General features: G+C 40.5%; 1 protein-coding gene across 12 annotated transcripts in view; it reads left to right on the plus strand.

Annotated features, from left to right (window-relative positions):
* NEO1 (neogenin 1) overlaps positions 1 to 20,473 on the plus strand; it is a 377,465-nt gene that overhangs the window by 167,562 nt on the left and 189,430 nt on the right. For all 12 annotated transcript variants that reach the window (XM_079767544.1, XM_079767540.1, XM_079767550.1 and 9 more), the window contains 2 exons: positions 5,694 to 5,848; positions 8,815 to 8,935. In XM_079767544.1, the coding sequence (XP_079623670.1) occupies positions 5,694 to 5,848; positions 8,815 to 8,935 (276 nt within the window). The remainder of the gene's footprint in view (positions 1 to 5,693; positions 5,849 to 8,814; positions 8,936 to 20,473) is intronic.

The following is a 20,473-nucleotide window of genomic DNA, read 5'->3' on the forward strand; positions in this document are numbered from 1 at the left end:
GTTTATTGTACTATTTAGTCTCCATGTGTTTGAATGTTTTTGAGTGTTTTTATTGTAGTTGATTTCTAATTTCATTGTGATCCAAAAAGATGATTAATATGTTTTTAATCTTCTTGAACTTATAGAGACTTAGTTTGTGTCCTAACATGTGGTCATTCTTTGAGAATGACCTGTGTGCACTTGAGAAGAATGTATATTCTATGGCTTTTGGGTGAAATGTTCTGAAAATGTCAATTAATTCCACCTGGTCTAGTGTGTTGTTTAGGATCGCTATTTCCTTGTTAATTTTTTGTCTGGAAGATTTGTCCAATGATGTCAGTGGGGTGTTAAAGTTCCCTAGTATGATTTTGTTGCTCTCAATCTCCCTTAAAATCCTCAAGGAGTTTTTTCATATATTTGGGTGCTCCTGTATTGGGTGTACATATGTTTATCAGAGTTATATACTCTTTTTGTATTGATCCCTTTTGTGTCATGAAGTGGCCTTCATTATCTCTTGTTATGATCTTCACTTTGAAGTCTATTTTGTCAGATATGGGTATTGCTACCCCAGCTTTTTAAATTTTCCATTTGCTTGAGAAATTTTTATTCATCCCTTCACTTTCATTCTGTGTGTTTTGTTTTGAGGTGAGTCTCTTGGAACCAGCATATATAGGAGTCATGTTATCTTATCTATTCAACTACTCTATATGCCTTTGATTGGAGCATTTAAGCCATTTACATTTAAGGGTACTATTTATAGGTACTTATTTGTTGCCATTCTTATTCTTTATGCCTGTGTTCTTTTTCTCTCTATTTCTTCTTACATTAGTCTCTTTTGCATTTCGTATAGTGCTAGTTTGTTGGTAATAAAATCTTTTAGCCTGTTTTGTCTGTAAAGCTCTTTATTTCACCTTCAATTTTGAATTATAGCCTTGCTGGATAGAGTAGTCTTGAGTTCAGTCCCTTTTCATTACTTTATATACTTAATACCTTTCCCTCTGGCCTGAAGTGTTTCTATTGAGAAATCAGCTGACAGCTTAATGGGAGCTCCTTTGTAGGTAACTTTCTGTCTCTCTCTTGCAGCCTTTAAGATTCTTTGTTTTGTCTTTAATGTTTGCCATTTTAATTATGACGTGTCTAGGTTTGGATCTTTTGGGGGTCATCTTGATTGGGTCTCTCTTTGTTTCCTGAACTTGAATGACTTTTTCCTTCACCAGGTTAGGGAAATTTTCTGCCATTATTTCTTCATCAGGTTCTCTATTCCTTTCTAGAATCTACTGCTTCTGGTACCCCTATGATACAAATATTATGTTTCATGTTGTCCCAAATCTCCCTTAGACTCTTGCTTTTTATTTTTATTTTTCATTTGCTTTTCTGAATGGGTGATTTTTCCTACCTTGTTTTCTAATTCCTTGATTCAGTCCTCAGCTTCATCTAGTCTACTGTTGAATTCTTCCAGGGTGTTCTTCATTTCAGCTATGTCATTCCTCATTTCCAATTTATTCTTATTTATTATTCCAACCTGTCTTTTCATGTTGGTGTAGCTCTTGTTAAGTCCCTTATAATTCTCACTTAATTGCTTGTGGTTCCCACTGAATTGCTTGAGAACACTTATTAGCATTACTTTGAATTCTTTATCTGACAAATTGCTTGCCTCCATTTCATTTAGTTCATTTTCTGGTGATTCCTCCTTTTCTTTCATTTCTTCATCTCCACATTTTTTATGTTCCTTTGTTTTTGTTTTTATGTATTAGATTAAACTACTTTGCCTCCCAGACTATGTGGGTTGGTCTTATGTAGTAGGTTTTTGTGGGACCTAATGGTATAATCTCTTAGATTACCTGAGCTGAGGGCTCTAGGATGACCCTTGTTTGAGTTATTTGGGTTCTTAGGTTGTAATTGGGTCATGAATATTGTCCTGTTTTTTAAGATGGAATCTCCTCTGAGCCTGGCTGACTGTGAGGCTCACCCCTTACCACACTCTTTGAGCTCTTGTAGAGGAGAGGTACTGACCAAACAAACCAAAATAAGAAACAAAACAAAACATACACAAGACCCCTACCGCACCAACAAAAGCAACCACCAGAGAAGAGAGAATTAGGAACGAGAAGACAGAAGAAGAAAGATAGAAAAAAAGAAAAAATATGAGCTGAAAACAAACACACAAAAAAAGCACAAACCAAAACAACAAATAAAAGGGTGGAAGGAAAATAAAAAAGGGTGGAAGAAATATGTAGATGCTAAACTGAAATAAAATAAGAATAAAGAATTAGGGGAATAAGGGAAGAAAAATGGTTTAAAATAATGAAGGAAGAAAAATGAAAAAAAAAATTTGAAATGGAAAACAAAAGAGAAGGCAGATAGACCTAAAATAAGAAAAGGAAAAAAAAAAGATGAAAAGGCATGAGAAAAAGGAGAGAGAGGAAGAAAGGAAAAAAAAATTGAGTAGTTAAAAAAAAGAAGAAAAACAAATGGAATAGGAAAAGGGAAGAGGAAAATTAGATATATGAATGAAACAATAGAGACTAGAATAATAAGTCAGTAAAGCAGATAGATGAAGCTAAATTAAGAAAGGAAATAAAAGCAAGGAAAGAGAAAAATAAAAAAAATAAAAAGATGATCAAAGAGGGAAAAAAGTGAAACAGCACTCATTTCAGTAGTTTAGTTCCCTATGGGAATCTTTTTGAATCCTAGTCTGATGACTGTGGCTGACTTGTCTGTCTACCAATTCCGGGCTTCCTGTGAGGTACTTAAGTGATAACCACTGTCAGAAATTGCCCTCCTTTGGCTTTCAGCAATCTGCTTGAAGCTCCAAGTGATCCACCATTTGTTCTCCACACGACTTTGCTGCAAGCAGGAGGGGCCCTCTAAAATAGGTGTGTGAGCAGCATGGGCCCAGGGTTGGGTCAGCAAGCTTCCAGTTTCCCTGGACTCCACCTATTTGCCTGCTAGCTACTTTTGCCTGCTAGTCAGCTGTCAATCTTAATTACTCAAAAATCATTTTCTGAAAGTGCTTCAGGCAGGGGAGGTGCTATTCAGCTTTCAGGGGATGTGGTTGGTGTGTTTCCCAGTTCTATTCCTCTGGGAGTGACCCAAAATATTTCCCTGTCCTAGGCTGGGCAGAGATCCTTGTATGGAGTCCAGTGGGATCGGCTGGAAACCTGGAGTTTCTATCAGTTCTCTTGTGTGGAGAAATTACCAGTCAAGTTCCCAGGATGGTGGGGTGGATGGCCCCTCCCCCAATCCAGTCACTGCTGCTTCCCCGAGACTATTCAAACTCATGGACTTAACTCTGCAAAGATCAAAATGCAGGTCTCCTAGGGTGGGGTGGACTGTATCGCCTCAGGCAGGGTTTCTCTTCTGTTTCTGCCCTGCTGCTATTCAGGAAAAACGGCCATTTTGGTTTTGGGGGGCATATGACCAAATGCCAGGACTCCGGGCTGCTGCTTTTCCACGTCTTCCCTTAATGCTTCCCATTCCAGCCTCTCCTTAGGCACCTTAAGTCCATTCCTCCATCCCTGCATCGAAGCCTTAGGTGAATAGCTACAATTGAAAACTCTTGTGCTCTGCGTTAAAAATACCCACAAACACACACACACAACCACAACAAAAAACACACGAAATTGCGGCCTTCTCTCTGACTGGCTGTGGTCTACCTCTACCGGCTCCATACTCTGCCGTGACCAGCAGCCCTGCCACCTTTCACGGCTGGTTGTTACGTGTGCCATTGGTCTCGGCTCTGGTGCTCTGGGCTTTGGAGCCCAGCCTGGGTTCGGGCCTCAGACCTTCCTATAGTCGGGAGCTCCTGCCTCACTCTAGGCCAGCCACCCCTGGGAGCTGGGTCAGCTCCTCTTGCGACCTCGCCCTTCCAACTGGTCTCCAGGTGTTTTCTGTCATTCCTTCATGTCAGTCTCCTTCTCAGTTGGATCTCAGTTGTATGTTCCCCACTTTAGTTTTATTTCCTGTCTGGCCCTGGGAGGAGGTGTAATAAGAAAGGTCTGCCTATTCAGCTACCATTTTTTCTTTCTCTCTTTATTGCTTCTTAAGATCAAATGTTCTTTCCCTTCTTGGCTTATCCTGCTTACCTGGGCTTCTACCTGCTCTCTATACTCTTACTCTTCATTTACACAAATTAAAAAGCTAATCTGGACTTTTTCTGAGGATCTGCCCCACTCTAGCTAGTATAATGAAAAAGGAGGAAAGCAGATTGAAAATGAGGAAATAAAACTGCCTCTTTTTACAGACAACATATAGTTATCTATAAATATATTTTTTGTGTATGTAGATAATACTAAAGTTGTCTATAGAAAGTTACTAGAACTAATGAGTGAGTTTAGTATGACCATGGGATGAAAGGTCAGTATACATAAATCACTTCCACCTCTACATACTAGCAGTGATAAATTGGAAACTAAAAAAATTTTGAAGTCCCATTTATAGTAGCACCAAAAATTTAAAATATTTAGGCATATACCTAACAAAGTATGAACAAGATTTATATATTGAAATATATAAAACATTGATGAGAGAAATGAAACCAAAGATCTAAATAAATGGAGAGATAAACAATGTCAAGTTGCCACAAATTCAACACAATCCCAATCAAAATTCCAGCAGACTGAGCAAGTTTTATCTCAAATGTTAAAATAAAAACCTGGTGTTTTTCTAAAAAAAATAGAAACTGCCTATAGTGGAGCTTGCTCCTTTGTGATACAGGGAGTTCCTTTTCATTTGAAACTTTTGGAGATTAGTAAGATACCCCTTTTCAAAGATGTTGTGTGGGAAATTACAGCATTAGATGGGAAGTTGAATTAGAATTCAGTGGTTTTCAACCTTTCTAATGCTGAACCCTTTAATACAGTTCCTCATGTTGTGGTGACCCCCAACCATAAAATTATTTTCGTTGCTACTTCATAACTGTAATTTTGCTACTGTTATGAATCGTAATGTAAATATCTGTGTTTTCCAATGGTCTTAGGCTCTACATTAGCGGTTCTCAACCTGTGGGTTGAGAACCACTGGGTTAGATGATCTACTTTACCCTTCTGGCTCAAAATCTTAATGAATGTTATTCATAAGTGTGTGATTACAACTTTGGGGTAAGGTGAAATGGAGTTAGAGAGTTACTACAATATTCAGGCTTTTTCTAATACACTTAACTTTCCCCAAAGATCCTATCACTCTTCCTCCCATCCTTAAGAACCATTTCTTGATATTACTAATTAAGAGTATGTTGTGTAAATGAACTGTTTTAAGGTCTCTGTCACATTTATATTACTTTTTTTTTTGGGGGGGGGGATACACATTAAGTGACTGAAAAGAAAAATAATGTCAGTTTTCTCAACTCTTTGAATTTTAATTATGGCCCTTCCAAAATGGTATAAATCATAGGGAAATATTTATTTTTAGCTTAGAACATTCATATTATCAATTTCTTCAATATAATCAATTTACTATATATTTCTCAACAAGGAAATTCAGAAATTATCTTAAAAATTAAAATTATTCTTCTAGTTACACCAGAATGTCAATTTTTAAAGATATTGTGTTCCTGACATATATTTTAAAAATATATTTACGTTTTTATAAAAATATGTGAAAACTTCAAATAAGTAAAACACCTGTGAATTCTGGGATTAAAAAAATTGCTTGAAATATGAATAACTACCTATTTTTATTTTCATTAATATCTTCATTTTCTTTCTATTTTAAAGCCCAACCTGAATTCCTGAAGCAGCCTACTAATATATATGCTCATGAATCTATGGATATTGTATTTGAATGTGAAGTGACTGGGAAACCAACTCCAACTGTGAAGTGGGTTAAGAATGGGGATATGGTTATCCCAAGTGATTACTTTAAGATTGTAGTAAGTACTTTTTAAAAGAAGGACACTTATCTCTGAAACCTTTAAATGTCTTTGAATGTAATTATTAAGAGACTTGATATCTTATATACACCAGTTTATATACTGCCAACAAAGATAGAAAAATTAACACAGAATATAATCTCTTCATTGGGTGATGGGAAAGCTGAGCCCAGAAATATTTTGGTAGCTTATATAAGATCACATAGCAAATAGTACTAGGTCTAGTATTCCTGCTAAACATTCTAGCACTGTTAAACACAGCTGCCACCATTTTCTGGGTAATGATTATTATGTGTGTGCACATGCACCAATTGTCTTTATATCTCTCAAGGAGCAGAAATCTGTCCTTCATATACTGATGCTCAGGCCCTTCAAAATAAGTATGACCCAGTGTTGGACAGTTATTGTGACAATATATGTGAAGATTCTTTGAGAAAGTAAATGCAAAAGTAAATAATTAGTGTTAAATATATTTAAGAATATCAGCCATTACTACTTTTTATTTTATATTAAATACATCCTATCTAATAAAAAAGTAATATGCAAATTGACCGTCACATCAAGACACAAGATGGCCGCCCCATGTGGCCAAAGATAGCTGCCCCCATGTGGACACAAGATGGCTGCCACAAGATGGCCTGCAAGGGAGGGCAGTTGTGGGCAGTTGGGGGTGACCAGGCTGGCAGAGGAGGGCACTTGAGGGGGACCCAGGCCTGCAGGGGAGGGCAGTTGCGGGGGAGACCAGGCCTGCAGTGGAGGGCAGTTGTGGGGGGACCAGGCCTGCAGGGGAGGGCAGTTGGGGGGGGGGGACGAGGCCTGCAGTGGAGGACAGTTGGGGAGGACCCAGGCCTGCAGGGGAGGGCAGTTGGTGGGGGCCAGGCCTGCAGGGGAGGGCAATTGGTGGGGGCCAGGCCTGCAGGGGAGGACAGTTGGGTGGGAACAGGCCTGCAGGGGAGAGCAGTTGTGGGAGGACCAGCCTGTAGGGGAGGGGAGTTGGGTGGACCAGGCCTGCAGGGGAGGGCAGTTGTGGGCGATCAGGCCAGCAGGGAGGGCAGTTAGGGGTGACAAGGCCAGCAGAGGAGGGAAGTTGGGGGGGGACCAGGCCTGCAGGGGAGGGCAGTTGAGGGGGACCAGGCCTGCAGGAGAGGACAGTTTGGGTGGACCAGGCCTGCAGGGGAGGGCAATTGGGGGGGACCCAGGCCTGCAGGGGAGGGCATTTGGAGGGGACCAGGTCAGCAGGGGAGGGCAGTTGTGGGCGATCAGACCAGCAAGGATGGCAGTTAGGGATGACCAGGCTGGCAGAGGAGGGCAGTTGGGGGAAACCAGGTCTGCAGAGGAGGGCAGTTGTGGGTGATCAGGCTAGCAGGAAGGACAGTTGGGGATGACCAGGCCTGCAGGGGAGGGCAGTTTGGGGGGACCAGGCCGGCAGGGGAGGACAGTTGGGGGGGGACCCAGGCCTGCAGGGGAGGGCAGTTAGTGGTGACCAGGCCAGCAGGGGAGGGCATTTAGGGGTGACCATGCCAGCAGGGAAGGGCAATTGGGGGTGACCAGGCCTGCAGGGGAGGATAGTTGGGGGCGACCAGATTGGCAGGGGAGGGCAGTTAGGGGTGACCAGGCCGGCAGAGGAGGGAAGTTAGGGGCAATCGGGCCGGTCGGGGAGCAGTTAGGTGTCAATCAGGCTGGCAGTGGAGTGGTTAGGGGGTGATCAGGCTGGTAGGCAGAAGCGGTTAGGGGCAATCAGGCAGAGGCAGGTGAGCGGTTGGGAGCCAGCAGTCCTGGATTGTGAGAGAGATGTCCAACCGCCCGTTTAGGCCCGATCCCACTGGGTCGGACATCCCTCAAGGGGTCCCAGATTGGAGAGGGTGCAGGCTGGGCTGAGGGACAACCCCCACGCCCCCGTGCACGAATTTCGTGCACCAGGCCTCTAGTTTTTAATAAAGATTGTCTATCCTTTTCTAAGATCCTAGTAATCAGATTTTCTAGGTTTTAGTAGCAAGGATTGATGACATATCTTTAAATACATAACATTCATAGAAATAATCAGAAGTAATTATGGTTGTTAAAGACTTACTGTCATTATAAGTTTCTTATATATGTAGGGGTATATTTTCTGTTTTCAAAATTTATACTCTCATAAGTTACAAAAAGTAATTCATAATATTTAAATGTAACCGAAAAGCAATGTTTATGGTTAAAGTAGCATTTTTTACTCTTAGTATTTTTAAAAATCTTAAAACATATTATACTATATCAATAACAGTAACAATAGTTGACATCCATATAAGTGTGGGTAGTTTTCTTTATAGTTTAAGGAAAACTTCGTGTATATGCAACCTGGTTTAACTTAGTATAGTCTAATCCAGTGATGGGCAACCTTTTGAGCTTGGTGTGTCAAACTTTGCCAAAAAACTGAGCATAACTCGGGTAGTGTGTCACTTTGAGGAAAAAACATTATTTTGCAAATGTTTCATCCTCAGGAGCAGCAAATATTTCATCCTTGGCATGCGGCCGCCTCACCAGCCACGTGTCATCAGAAATGGCCACGTGTGTCAGTGCTGACACGCGTGTCATAGGTTCGCCATCACTGGTCTAATCTATCAGAGCTAATGAAACTAAAAATAATATTTAAAAAATGCCTAGAAGTCACAAATTTAGACTTTTACTACGGTCACATGGTACTGCATGCCAGATATTTTTCAAAGCAAAGATGTAAGTTTGCAAACATTGAGAGTACAACTTTGCATAAGTATTAAGTTCTTAATTGTTAATGACGGTGTTTCCTGTTTTAATCAGTTTAAGTCAGTACCTTGTCAATAAAATTGAGTTAACATGTGCATAGGTGGATAATATTCAGTACTTGAATCAGACAATTTTACTTGTTTTTTCTTCCCAGAAAAAGCATATACTTGGGATTTTGGACTGTTTATCAATTGAATCATAAAATTGTATATGTTTTTCTTCTTCAGAAGGAACATAATCTTCAAGTTTTGGGTCTGGTGAAGTCAGACGAAGGGTTCTATCAATGCATTGCTGAGAATGATGTTGGAAATGCACAAGCTGGAGCCCAACTGATAATCCTTGAACATGGTAAGAGGGCCTGAAATAATAAGAGGGAAGAGGAAGACTATATATTTGAGGAACTAGTACCTATCACTTCAGGATATCTAATGATTAATGACCTATTTGTAAGGGGCAACATATTGCATAAACAAGAGAAAACATAGCTGTCTAGATAATTTCTGTAGTTTAAAATGACACAAAAACACAATTTTAGCTAATATTGAGAAGAAATTGGTGTTAAAAAGGGAAAACTGAATAATAACAGTCTTACAAAAACGAATGTTCTTCAAAATTCAATCATTTTAATCTCACAAATATATTTCTACTCTATTAAAATAGAAAACTAAAAGCAGTATTAATTTTGCATTGAATTTTTCCAAAATAAAATTAACTTGCCTTTTGTGATTATCACAAAAAATACTTTTTTATAAATTCAGACAACATTGAAAAATAAAAAGGGAGGAACCTCACCCTATTTCAGTCAGGGTCAGTTCTGGGGAAATAACACAGTAATTTCAAAAACTAAAAAGTATTAAATATTCTTTAATATAAAAAAATTATTAACTCTAACAGGAAATTGGAGTAACAAGGGGTTGGCTAGAAAGAAATGAAGATAACTTTAACAAATATAAGAATGGCAGATAGAAGGAGCAGCTACAACCCCTAGGTCTGAGAGAGAGTTCAGGAAGATTATCCTTTGGGGCTGAGATTTAGACCATGTTGGAGAGGGTGTGGCCGTGGTTCCCTGGATGACAGAGAAGTGGCTGTGCTGTCTTGCTTGCAGTGGAAATTTGCTCAAAACCCACTGACTAGTGTGCTGGGGTGTCTACTGTTCTGCTACAAAACCACCTCAAGGTTGGGGTGTTGTTGGAAGTAGCCTCCAGCACCTGTACTGATAAAGTGTAACTCTTGTGTCAGCTGGCAAAGGAAAAACATTTAAAGGGGCAGCTTTATTTTTGCAGGCAATATGGTATGAATTTGAAGCTGAGAGGCAATAAACTGCTAACTGGCACATGCTCCAAATCCTGTCACTGAGTATTGCAGGTGAACACAGACAGGTGATTATCCTATATAATAAAAGGCTAATATGCAAATTGTTCCCTCGAATGGGAGTTCGACAGGAGGAGGCCTGGCCGGCCAATTGGGGCCGGTCATATCGACCCCACCCATGCACGCATTCATGCACTGGGCCTCTATTGAATTATAACCTGCTTTTTTGCAGCAGTATGCTATGGCATCTTTCCATGTAAATAGAGATTTGCGCCAACATTTTTCATTGCTGAATAGTGTATATACACTTTGTTTTATATAAAAGACTAGTGGTATATGAAATTCGTGCATGGGGGGCGGGGGGGTGTCCCTCAGCCCAGCCTACACCCTCTCCAATCTGGGACCCCTCGGACATCCTTCTCACAATATGGGACCTCTGGCTCCTAACTGCTCGCCTGCCTGCCTGCCTGATGGCCCCTAACTGCCTCTGCCTGCCTGCCTGATTGCCCCTAACCACCTCTGCCTGCCTGATTGCCCCTAACCGCTTCTGCCTGCTGGCCTGATCGCCCCCTAACCGCTCCCCTGCTGGCATGATTGCCCCCAACTGCCCTCCCCTGCCTGCCTGATCGCCCCCTAACTGCTTGCTCCCCCATGCCAGCCTGATCTCACCCCTAACTGCTCACCCCTAACTGCTTGCTCCCCTGCCGGCCTGATCGCCCGTAACCACCTCTGACTTGGGCCCCCATCCCCACCCCCACTGTGGCTTTGTCTGGAAGGAAGTCAGACGTCCAGAAGATGTCTGGTTGACCCGGTCTAATTAGCATATTACCCTTTTATTAGTATAGATTCCCTGTTGGTTAGCATTTAAACTGTTTTTTCTATTTTTAACTATTATGAACAGTGCTATGCTGAATTTCTTTATATGACTCTCATACTGAATTACTAGAAGTTGAGTTATTGGATAGCAGTTCTGTGTTAAGTTGATAAAGATATCCATTGGGTCTATTATTTATTTTAGTAAGAAAAGCATTTTTCATTTTTTGCATTTCTTAAGAATGCATGAAAAAGATGCCATATTAGACATCTGCTCTAGTGTCTGAGTCAAGTGAGTTCAGGTTCCACTGTGGTTCCAGCCACATAGCCGAGCCAGAAAAGCTAATTGGCAAAAATGGTACCTGCTAATGGTTTTCACTAAAATAGCATATAGGATTTTTATATGCTACTAGGGGCCCAGTGCATGAATTTGTGCACCTTGAGAGGAACTGTGGGCCACAAGGCTGCAGTAGGCACAGGGGCGGGTCTCAGCCCATCTTTTGCACTGCCGCCTGGCCCCTCCTGCCGCGGCTTCTGGTTCCCTGTCTGCCGGCAGCCCCGCTCCCGCCACCGCTCCACACACTGATGGCACCGGCCCCACCTGCATCCGCTGAAGGCACAGAGTGATTGGGGCCAGTGCCAGCAGTTGGTGTGAGTGGCTGCTGCTGCCCCGATCGCCCCTCAGGAGCAGGGGGAGGTGGAGAAGCCCTCATTGTTGATCAGGGCCAGCAGCCGCCACTCGCACCCGCTGATGGCACCGAGCGATTGGGACCGATACTGGGCACTGGCAGCGGGTGCCAGTAACAGCTTTGGCATCCGCAGCGGGTGCAAGAGGCGGCTGCTGGCCCCGATCTTCCCTCAGGAGCCGGGAGAGGTGGAGAAGCCCTGAGGGGCAGTCGGGGTCGGCAGCTGCCGCTTGCACCCACTGATGGCGCCGAGCAATGGCAGTGGGTGTGAGCAGTGGCTTTGGCGTCAGCAGTGAGTGTGAGTGGGGCCAGTGCCAGCAGCAGGTGCGAGCACTGGGCGGGACCAGAGCGTGCGCAGGAGCAAAGAATTTTCAGTAACCGCCAGAGGCTTGCCCCGATGGCAGCAACCGGCACCCCACCTTGGTCTGGCGCCCCCGCTCACCCGCTCCACCATCCCGCCATGGCCGACGCCCGCCATGTTCCACGCACAACCCCTGATGGTCAGCGCACGTCATAGTAACCAGTTGTTTGGTGGTTCCGATTATTCCACCGTTTGGTCTATTTGCATATTAGCCTTTTATTATATAGGATTTCTTGAAAATGTATTTGATAGTACTATTATAAAAAGGCATTCACTATACTGCTCTTTTTCTTCATTTGTCTTCCTTTCCCTCTTCATTGGAAATGATTTAGTAAAAGCCATGTTGCCTTCACATCTTGGCAAAATGCCTGAATATGATTACCAATTAAGGCACTAACAAAACTAATAAGGTAGATAGCCTTATTTCTTTTTAAGTGTCAGTGATTTTCCTTAGTAAACTTTGTGACTTTCTTGGGGTTATTTACGTGGAGCTAAATAAAGGGATTTTAGCATATTTGTGTTTGGGGTTACCATTTTAGATTTAACTCTAATAATATAAATGGTTTGCTATGCTAAGAGTCCCTAAACTAATCCTCTGAAAATGCTCAAATGTCATAATAACTATGGTTGTAGCATGTGTTTTTCCCTTCTTGAGACGTTTGAAAAAACAGTGTTTTGTGGGCTGGTGAAATTTTTTAGTGCCCTTGTCAGGGATGCATTAAGGATACGTAGATTATGGGAAGGAAAGTGTCATTTTATTAATTTTGCTATTTTAATTTGCTAAATAAATACGTAGGAAAGCTAAAAGAGAAAATATAAGATTTGATTTCTGCTTTTCTGGAGAGAGGTGTAAGAGATATGTATGATAAAAGTGTTATTTTTCTAGTATAAATAAAGCAGTGTACAATTGAATTCTGTCTGTATGATCAGGGAAGTTTTTTTCATGGAAAGTGTCCCTTGAATGATAACATTTCCAGATGCTAAAAGGAGTACCTGTTTCTGTAGGAAGGTGGCCTATAAAGGCAGAATAGGATCAGATTGCTCATGGCCTTGATTTTAAACATCAAAGCACCTGGCTGGTGTGACTCAATGATTGAGTGTTGACCTATAAACCAGGAGGTCATGGTTCAATTCCTGGTCAGGGAATATGCCTGGATTATGGGCTCGATCCCCAGTGTAGGGTGTGCAGGAGGCAGCCAATCAGTGATTCTCATCATTGCTTTTTCTATCTCTCTCCCCCTCTCCCTTCCTCTCTGAAAAATAAATAAATAAATAAATAAACAAACAAACAAACAAACATCAAAGCAATACTGTAATAAGGCAGTCTGATGATACAGTCAGGTCTAAGTAGAAAACAAATTTCAGGAGGCTGGTTGAAGGAATATTTCTTTATGTAAGAGACCATTGAAAGATGATAAGTATTTATACTAGAGAAATAGCAAAAAAAGTATCCTAATAAAGATATGTTAGTGATTTATCTAATTCAGACTTTATCAACTGTGATTGGATATTAAACATCATTGTAGAAAAGTCAGAGATACTTCTAAACTTTTATCTGGGTGATGACTTTACAAAGATAGAAAAAGGTGAGTCAAAGTGGAAGGGGACTTCTGCTTTACTCAGAATGTAAAAAATGTGCACAGAACCTCTCGCCCTCACCTACCATAAAAAAGGTGGGTGATTTACAAAGTCATAATTTCTCTGAGTTCATTGGAGAGCTGAGCTTGCAAAGCAACCAAGTACATTAACCTAAATTCCAAAGAGTTGGCAACCCTCTTCCCCAAAGAATGGGCCATGAATTGTTTTGTCTTTAGCAGGGCAGGAGAAAAAGAGATGGCTGCAATAAAAGTAGATAAGAAGAAATCAGCTGAAATTTTAACTGATTGTTAAAGACTAGGTATGGACTAATTTGGAATATCTTGGGGCTTCTGATAAGAGAGGAATTCACACTTGCTTTCAAATACATTTCCTTGGGGCTCAACTGGATATTTACTATTGAGACTGGGTGCAAGGTGGAGACTCAGGGACTCAGTCATGTAGAGATTAAGGAGGTGATCTGTGGCTGCTGGGATAGAGGCACAAAGTCCCTCGCATTTGCTCAGACTCCTTTAAGCCTCAAAAAATGGGGGATGGGCAGAAAACCTTATTTGATACATTTCTGGAGGAAGATTAGAAGCAAAAATCCTTCTTCTTCTGTGGGGAGGAACCCTCTGGTCCCCAGAACACAGCCAAAGATGCATTGCTGCTATAGAAAAGAAGACCCTTTACTCTGAACGAGATGCAGAAAACTGTTTTGGACCCCTGTATCCTACACCAGTACCTAGGGAGAGGTGTTTTACTAGTGGAGAAAGAATAGGGAGGGTAGCACTGAAAACCAACACAAATACAAAGTAGATTTTGGCTGCCATAGGAAGGAAAGCTGCATGGCCGACCCAATACTGACACTAGACTAGGACAACTGAAAATCCCACCTTCTTTAACCATGTGCCACCACCAGGTGACAAACAAGCTTTCTACTGCTGGTGGTATAGGTCAAGAACAGGGAGAGAGATCCTCTGTGATATAAGGAAACAGGAATGGGTGAAAGCTGAGTGGAAAATTGAGAAAAACTCTCCAATTCAACTCTTACCTTAAGCACATGACAGTAGTAGTCTAGCTTTAGAAGAATTAGACCCCTGTGGTGTTCTGAAAGTAACTGACAACAGTAAAATCTCTATCAGGCTCAATTCCTGTCTAAATTGACTAAACCCCTCCACAATTGACAGAAGAATAGGCATGCTAATTTCCAAGTGTAAATAATAATCTCGGTTGCTGCTGTTCTATACTCCATGCTCAGCAGTCAATAAAAAATTATTGAAGCCCTGACTCAGTTGGTTGGGTGTCATCTCATGCATCGAAAGGTTGCCAGTTCAATTCCAGTTTAGGACACATACCCAGGTTTTGGGTTCAGTCCCAGGAGGCAACTGATCAATGTTTCTCTCTCACATTGATGCTTCTCTCCCTCTCCTACTACCTCTGCCTCTCCCTTTCTCTTCCTCTACCTCTAAAAACAAAACAAAACAAAAAAAAATCAATGAAAAATTATTAGACAGAAACAGCAAGGGAAAACTGGCCCATTGTTGAGATGATAAAGCAATCAATAGAACTAATTCAGGAGACCCAGATATTATAACTATCATATAAGGATTTTAATTTTTTAAAATACTTTTATTGATTTCAGAGAGGAAGGGATAGGGAGAGAGAGAGAGAGAAACATCAATGATGAGAGAGAATCATTGATTGGCTGCCTCCCGCATGCCCCACACTGGGAATCAAGCCCACAACCTGGGCACGTGCCCTTGACTAGAATCGAACCTGGGTCCCTTCAATTCTCAGACTGATGCTCTATCCACTGAACCAAACCAGCTAGGGCAGGACTTTAATTATTAATAATAGTAGTATGTTAAAGGATTTAATGGATAAGGTAGATAACTTGAGAAATTTACAGGAAGATGGAAACCATGAAGAGTTGGAAAATACTTGCATTCGTTCTTAAGGTGGGTGAACGAAAGAGCTCCACAACCAATGGAAAAACAAACAAACTATAAAAACACCAAAGAGCGTGATAGCAGAGATGAAGCATTCTTTCAGGTTGTTAAGTAGACTCAACACAGCTAAAGAAATAGTCTATCAACTTGAAGATAATTCAATATAAAGTATTTAAACTGAAATAAAAAGAGGGAGGGACAAACAGAGCATCTAATATGGGACCATATCAGATGGTATTAACATAAGTAAATTGGAGTCTCACAATAAGAGAATAAGAACAAAACAAATATTTAAGTAGATAATGGTCAAAAATTTTAAATAAAAAAATGAACGAGATAATATCGCAAGTTCAAAAAGAAACTCAGACAACTCCAAGTAGGCTAAAAACAATAGCAATAATAGTAGTAATAGTAGTATTGGTACTAAAAGAAGGAAACACCTGTACACATCATTGTTAAAGTACCAGAAACTAAACATAATGAGAAAATCTTGAAGGCAGCCAAAACTTTTAAACAGAAACAAATATAAAAAATTACAACAAACTTTTTGCCAGAAATGGTACAAGCAAGAAGGCAATGGAGCAACACTTAAAAGTCTGAAAAGGAAAAAAAGTCAACCCAAATGGTATACTCAGTAAAAATACCTTTTAAAAATGAAAATGAGCGAGCCCTGGTCATGCTCAGTGGTTAAAGCATCGGCCCACACACCGAATTGTCATGGGTTCAGTTCCTGGTCAAGGGGCATGTATCTGGGTTGCAGGTTCAATCCCGAGCCCTGGTTGGGGCACATATGGGAGGCAACCAATCAATGTGTCTCTCTCACATCAATGTTTCTCTTTCTACCCCTCCTCTCCTTCACCCTCTCTCCCTTCCACTCTCTAAAAAAAAAAGAAAAATATATCTTTAGGTGAGGATTAACCAAAAAAAGGAAAGTGAAATAAAGACCTTGCAGAACAAAAGCTGAAAAAAATTCAACTGTGCTACAAGAAATGTTAAAAGGAAGTTCTTTAGACAGAAATAGTATGATAGCTAACAGAAACGGGGTGGGTGGTAGGTGTCATAAAGAAACAAAGCAGGCCAAAGAGTTTTCAAAACAAAAATGTAAATTTAAAATTCTTTTTTTTTTATGTTAATAACTCTAAGAGATAATTAACTGTCCAGTCTTTTTCTGTAAAGGGTTAAATACTAAATATTTCAGGCTTTGTGAACCAAACAGTCTCTGTCACAACTACTTACTTTTTCCCTTGTATGTAACATAAAATCAATCATTTAAATCAAACAACACTGACTATTCCGTAAAACTATTTACAAAAACAGGTGGCAGGTCCTAGTTTGCTGATCTTTGGTCTAAAGAAAAAAAGTACATATAACATTAAAATGTATAAAAACAGAGCAGAGTATAACAGAATTGAAAATAAATTGTAAGATTCTTGTATTACATGTCAAGTCATATAATATTATTTGAAGTAGACTATGCTAAATTAAAGATGCATATTATAAATCTTAGGGAAACCACTAAAAAATAGAAGAATAGATATGACTATGAATAGTGGAAATACAGAGGGATCCTAAAAACTACTAAATCTAAAAGAAGTAAAGAAAGAGAAGTGAAAAGAAACAAAGAATAAATGAGACAAATAAAAGACAACTAGCAAGATGGTAGGTTTAAATCTATATCAATAATTGCATTAAATGTAAATGATTCAGGTCTATAGAATAATCTCAGTGCATTTAAGATTATTTAAAAGTCATTCAAAGCATATTCTTTGACATTGATGCCATTAAACTATAAATCAATATCGGAGATCCAGAAAATCCTCAAATACTTGGTAATTAAACACCCTTCTAAATAACCCATGTGTCAAAAACAAATTCACACAGGATATTAAATTATTTTTAACTGAATGAAAATGAAAACACAATTCATCAAAATTTATACAATGTAGATAAAATAGTATTTTGAAGGAACCTTTTAAAAACTAGATTAAAAAGAACAAATTAAATCTAAAGCATTCAGAAGAAGGAATAATAAAAAGCAGAAACAAATCAAATTAAACACAAAGTAAATGAAAGCAAGAGCTGGTTCTTGGAAAAGATCAATTGGAATGTGTTAACCTTACCGATAAAGAAAAACGGAAATACACAAATTAACAGTATCAGGAATGAAAGGGAGGACATCATTACAACTCTTGCATACTTTAAGAAGATATAAGGGAATATTAAGAACAACTTTATGCCAATAAATTTCAAAAGGAAGATAATGGAGCTGGTTTGTTTAGCGAGGTAAAGTATCAGTTTAAGACACGTTAAATTTGGAGCTTTTGGGTCAAGATGACAGCATAGATAAATGCTACTCAGAACCTCCCACAGCCACCTCAGAATTACAGCTAAGCTATAGAACAACCACCATGAGTCACATGGAGACTGATAGAAGGGGCAGAGACATGGAACCACTGAGGAGGTCCCACCCGAAGGAACCAGGGGTCCCAACCCCACATCAGAACTTCTAGCCCAGGGTTCTAGTGCCCAAAGCCTGTGGCTGTGAAAACCAGTGGAGATAGTGGCTGAATGAGAGAGGGCTCCTGGAGTCCTTCTCAAAGGGCCCACACACCTACTCGGAACACTTGCTCTGAGCTCCAGCACTGGAGCAGCAGTGTGCAAGGTGCCAGGGACATATGGGGAAGAACTGAATTGTCTGGCTTCAGGGCAAGGCTGGGGGGTGCGGTTTTCTCCCAGACAGATGTGCTGGCAGAAGCCTTTTTTTTTTCTTTTTCTTTTCTGAGACTTCCCCTTGACAGAGTCCACAGGGACCCATATCTGATTCTCTATCAACTTGGCTAACACTGTTAGCCCCACCCTGGTGTATTCCCTGAGACCCTGCCCAACCCAGCTTGCAGGCCCACCCAAGCCCTTTTCAGTGCCTTTTCCATACAAATGGGCTGTCTTGGCTCATGCTGCCAACTTTTCTAAAATCTCAAATAAGCAGTATCTCTCTGGCCTCTGCATACCTCTTACCTCTTGCTTAGTAGCCCTAGGCCTGGCAACAGCAGCATTTGGCCTTGCTTCACAGCTTGGCTTCTACCAGATACCTCCAAGCCCAACACAAGTAGCAGCCATCTGCAGATCACTTTGTAGCTCATGCCACGTGACCCTGGACAGTGCACAGCAGCAGCTGACCATGGCGTGCACTTCCTGGGAGGCCCCAGAGCTAGTGTACTCAGTGGACAGCTTCATACTGCATCAAAGCACCACCTAACCACCTCCACGATCGACCCACTCAAGGGGCAGATTCAGTGGACATCAGAGCCCCATTGAAATGAGCCCTGCTCCATAGAGTCAGCCCCTGCACAGTAGATTTTCTGCTGTGGTCACTGCCAGTCCACACAGTCAATACGCTGGTGGTAAGTCCCTTCCATGGACAATAGTCAAGGCTCAATGACTGCAGAAGGGTGCACACAGTCCACCGGGAGTTGAGGGGGGTGCACCTGGAGTGCTCAGCCTGGGTTTCCAGGGAGGCTACACCATTGGGTGTTACAGGACATTTACTACAGAAGGCCCCTCTACCAAAGCCAGGAGATAAAGCAGCTCTACCTAATTCATAGAAACAAACACAGGGTGACAGTCAATCAGAAAAGAAAAAAAAAGAATTAAAAAAAAAAAGGATAGTTTAAGGATCCTCTGGGACAACTTCAAGTGTACCAACATTCTTATCATGAGGACGCTCGAGGGAGAAGAGAGAGAACAAGGAATTGAAAACCTATTTGAAAAAAATAATGACTGAAAACTTCCCTAACCTGTGAAGGAAACAGACATACAAGTCCAGGAAGCAGAGACGGTCCCATGCAAGATAAACCCAAGGAGGCCCGCACCAAACATAGAATGCCAAGAGTTAAAGATGGAGAGAAAAGTGGTCAGTTACCTACAAGAGAACGTCCATAAAACTGTCAGCTGACTTCTCAACAGAAACTGTGCAGGCGAGAAGGGATTGACACAAAATATTTAAAGTAATGAGAAGCAAGGACCTGCAACCAAGATTACTCTACTCAGCAAAACTATCATTTATAATCGAAGGATAGATAAAGAGCTTCTTAGACAAGATACTAGTAAAGCTAAAGGAGTTCATCACCGCCAACAAGTATTAAAAGAAATGTTAAAGGATCTTCTTTAAGAAGAAAAAGAAGGGAATAAAAAGAAATTTATGAATAATAAAATGTCAATAAATATTTATCACTCATATGTTCATTGCAGCATTTTAATAGTCAAGATATGGAAGCAATATATGAATGGACAAAGAAATGATATACATATACAATGGAATATGACTTGAGCATGAAAAAAGAATGAAGTCTTGCCATCTTCAACAGCATGGATAGACTTAGAGGATATTGTGCCTTTTTTCTCTCCTTTTAGAGCAGGGGTTCTCAAACTTTTTAACCCTTTGCACTCGCTTGCTTTTTTCTCGATTCCTTTATTCTACTCGGGATTTAAATTTTTAAATACCCCAGATTTTACAAAGTGTGGCAGTAGAATAAAAAACTGGAGTTTCTTTTCATACAAACTTATTTATTTGGATTTTTTTATATTTCAAATTATTGATACATTCAAAGAGTATAAAAAGAGCTGCTACTGATGCTAACCGTGTCGAGTCACACTCGACATCCGAGTGCAAAAGGTTAAACCGGGGCCAGTTCACTGTCCCTCAGACCGTTGGAGGGCCGGACTATAGTTTAAAAAAAAAACTATGAAAAAATTCCTATGCACACTGCACATATCTTATTTTGAAGTAAAAAAACAAAACGGCAAAACACCTGCATGTGGCCCGCGGGCTGTAGTTTGAGGACACCTGCTTTAGAGGAATGCCTTATTCATCTAAAGTTCATCCCTGAATGTCCTCTAGAAGATCTCTTATAGATTATTAAATCTTTTGATAATTTTTTTGCAATGTGTTTTTTCTTAATGGTCAGGAAATTCTTCTTTCTGCCTTAAATCACCACTATTTTCTGTGGACTTACACCTTAACATCTTGTTTTATCTACTTAGAAATTGCATTTATTTCCTTACTGTTTTTCTCTAATTTAGATTTCTAATAGAACCTGTTCTATCCTGCTGATTTTTAAAAATTGTCTCTTTAACCTCAGTTTTGTGTACATAATTTTAAAAATATGATAGCCTAAAAGGAGTTGAGAAA

This window comes from Cnephaeus nilssonii, assembly GCF_951640355.1.
Source record: "Cnephaeus nilssonii genome assembly, chromosome: 4".
NCBI classification, from domain to species: Eukaryota; Metazoa; Chordata; class Mammalia; order Chiroptera; family Vespertilionidae; genus Cnephaeus; species Cnephaeus nilssonii.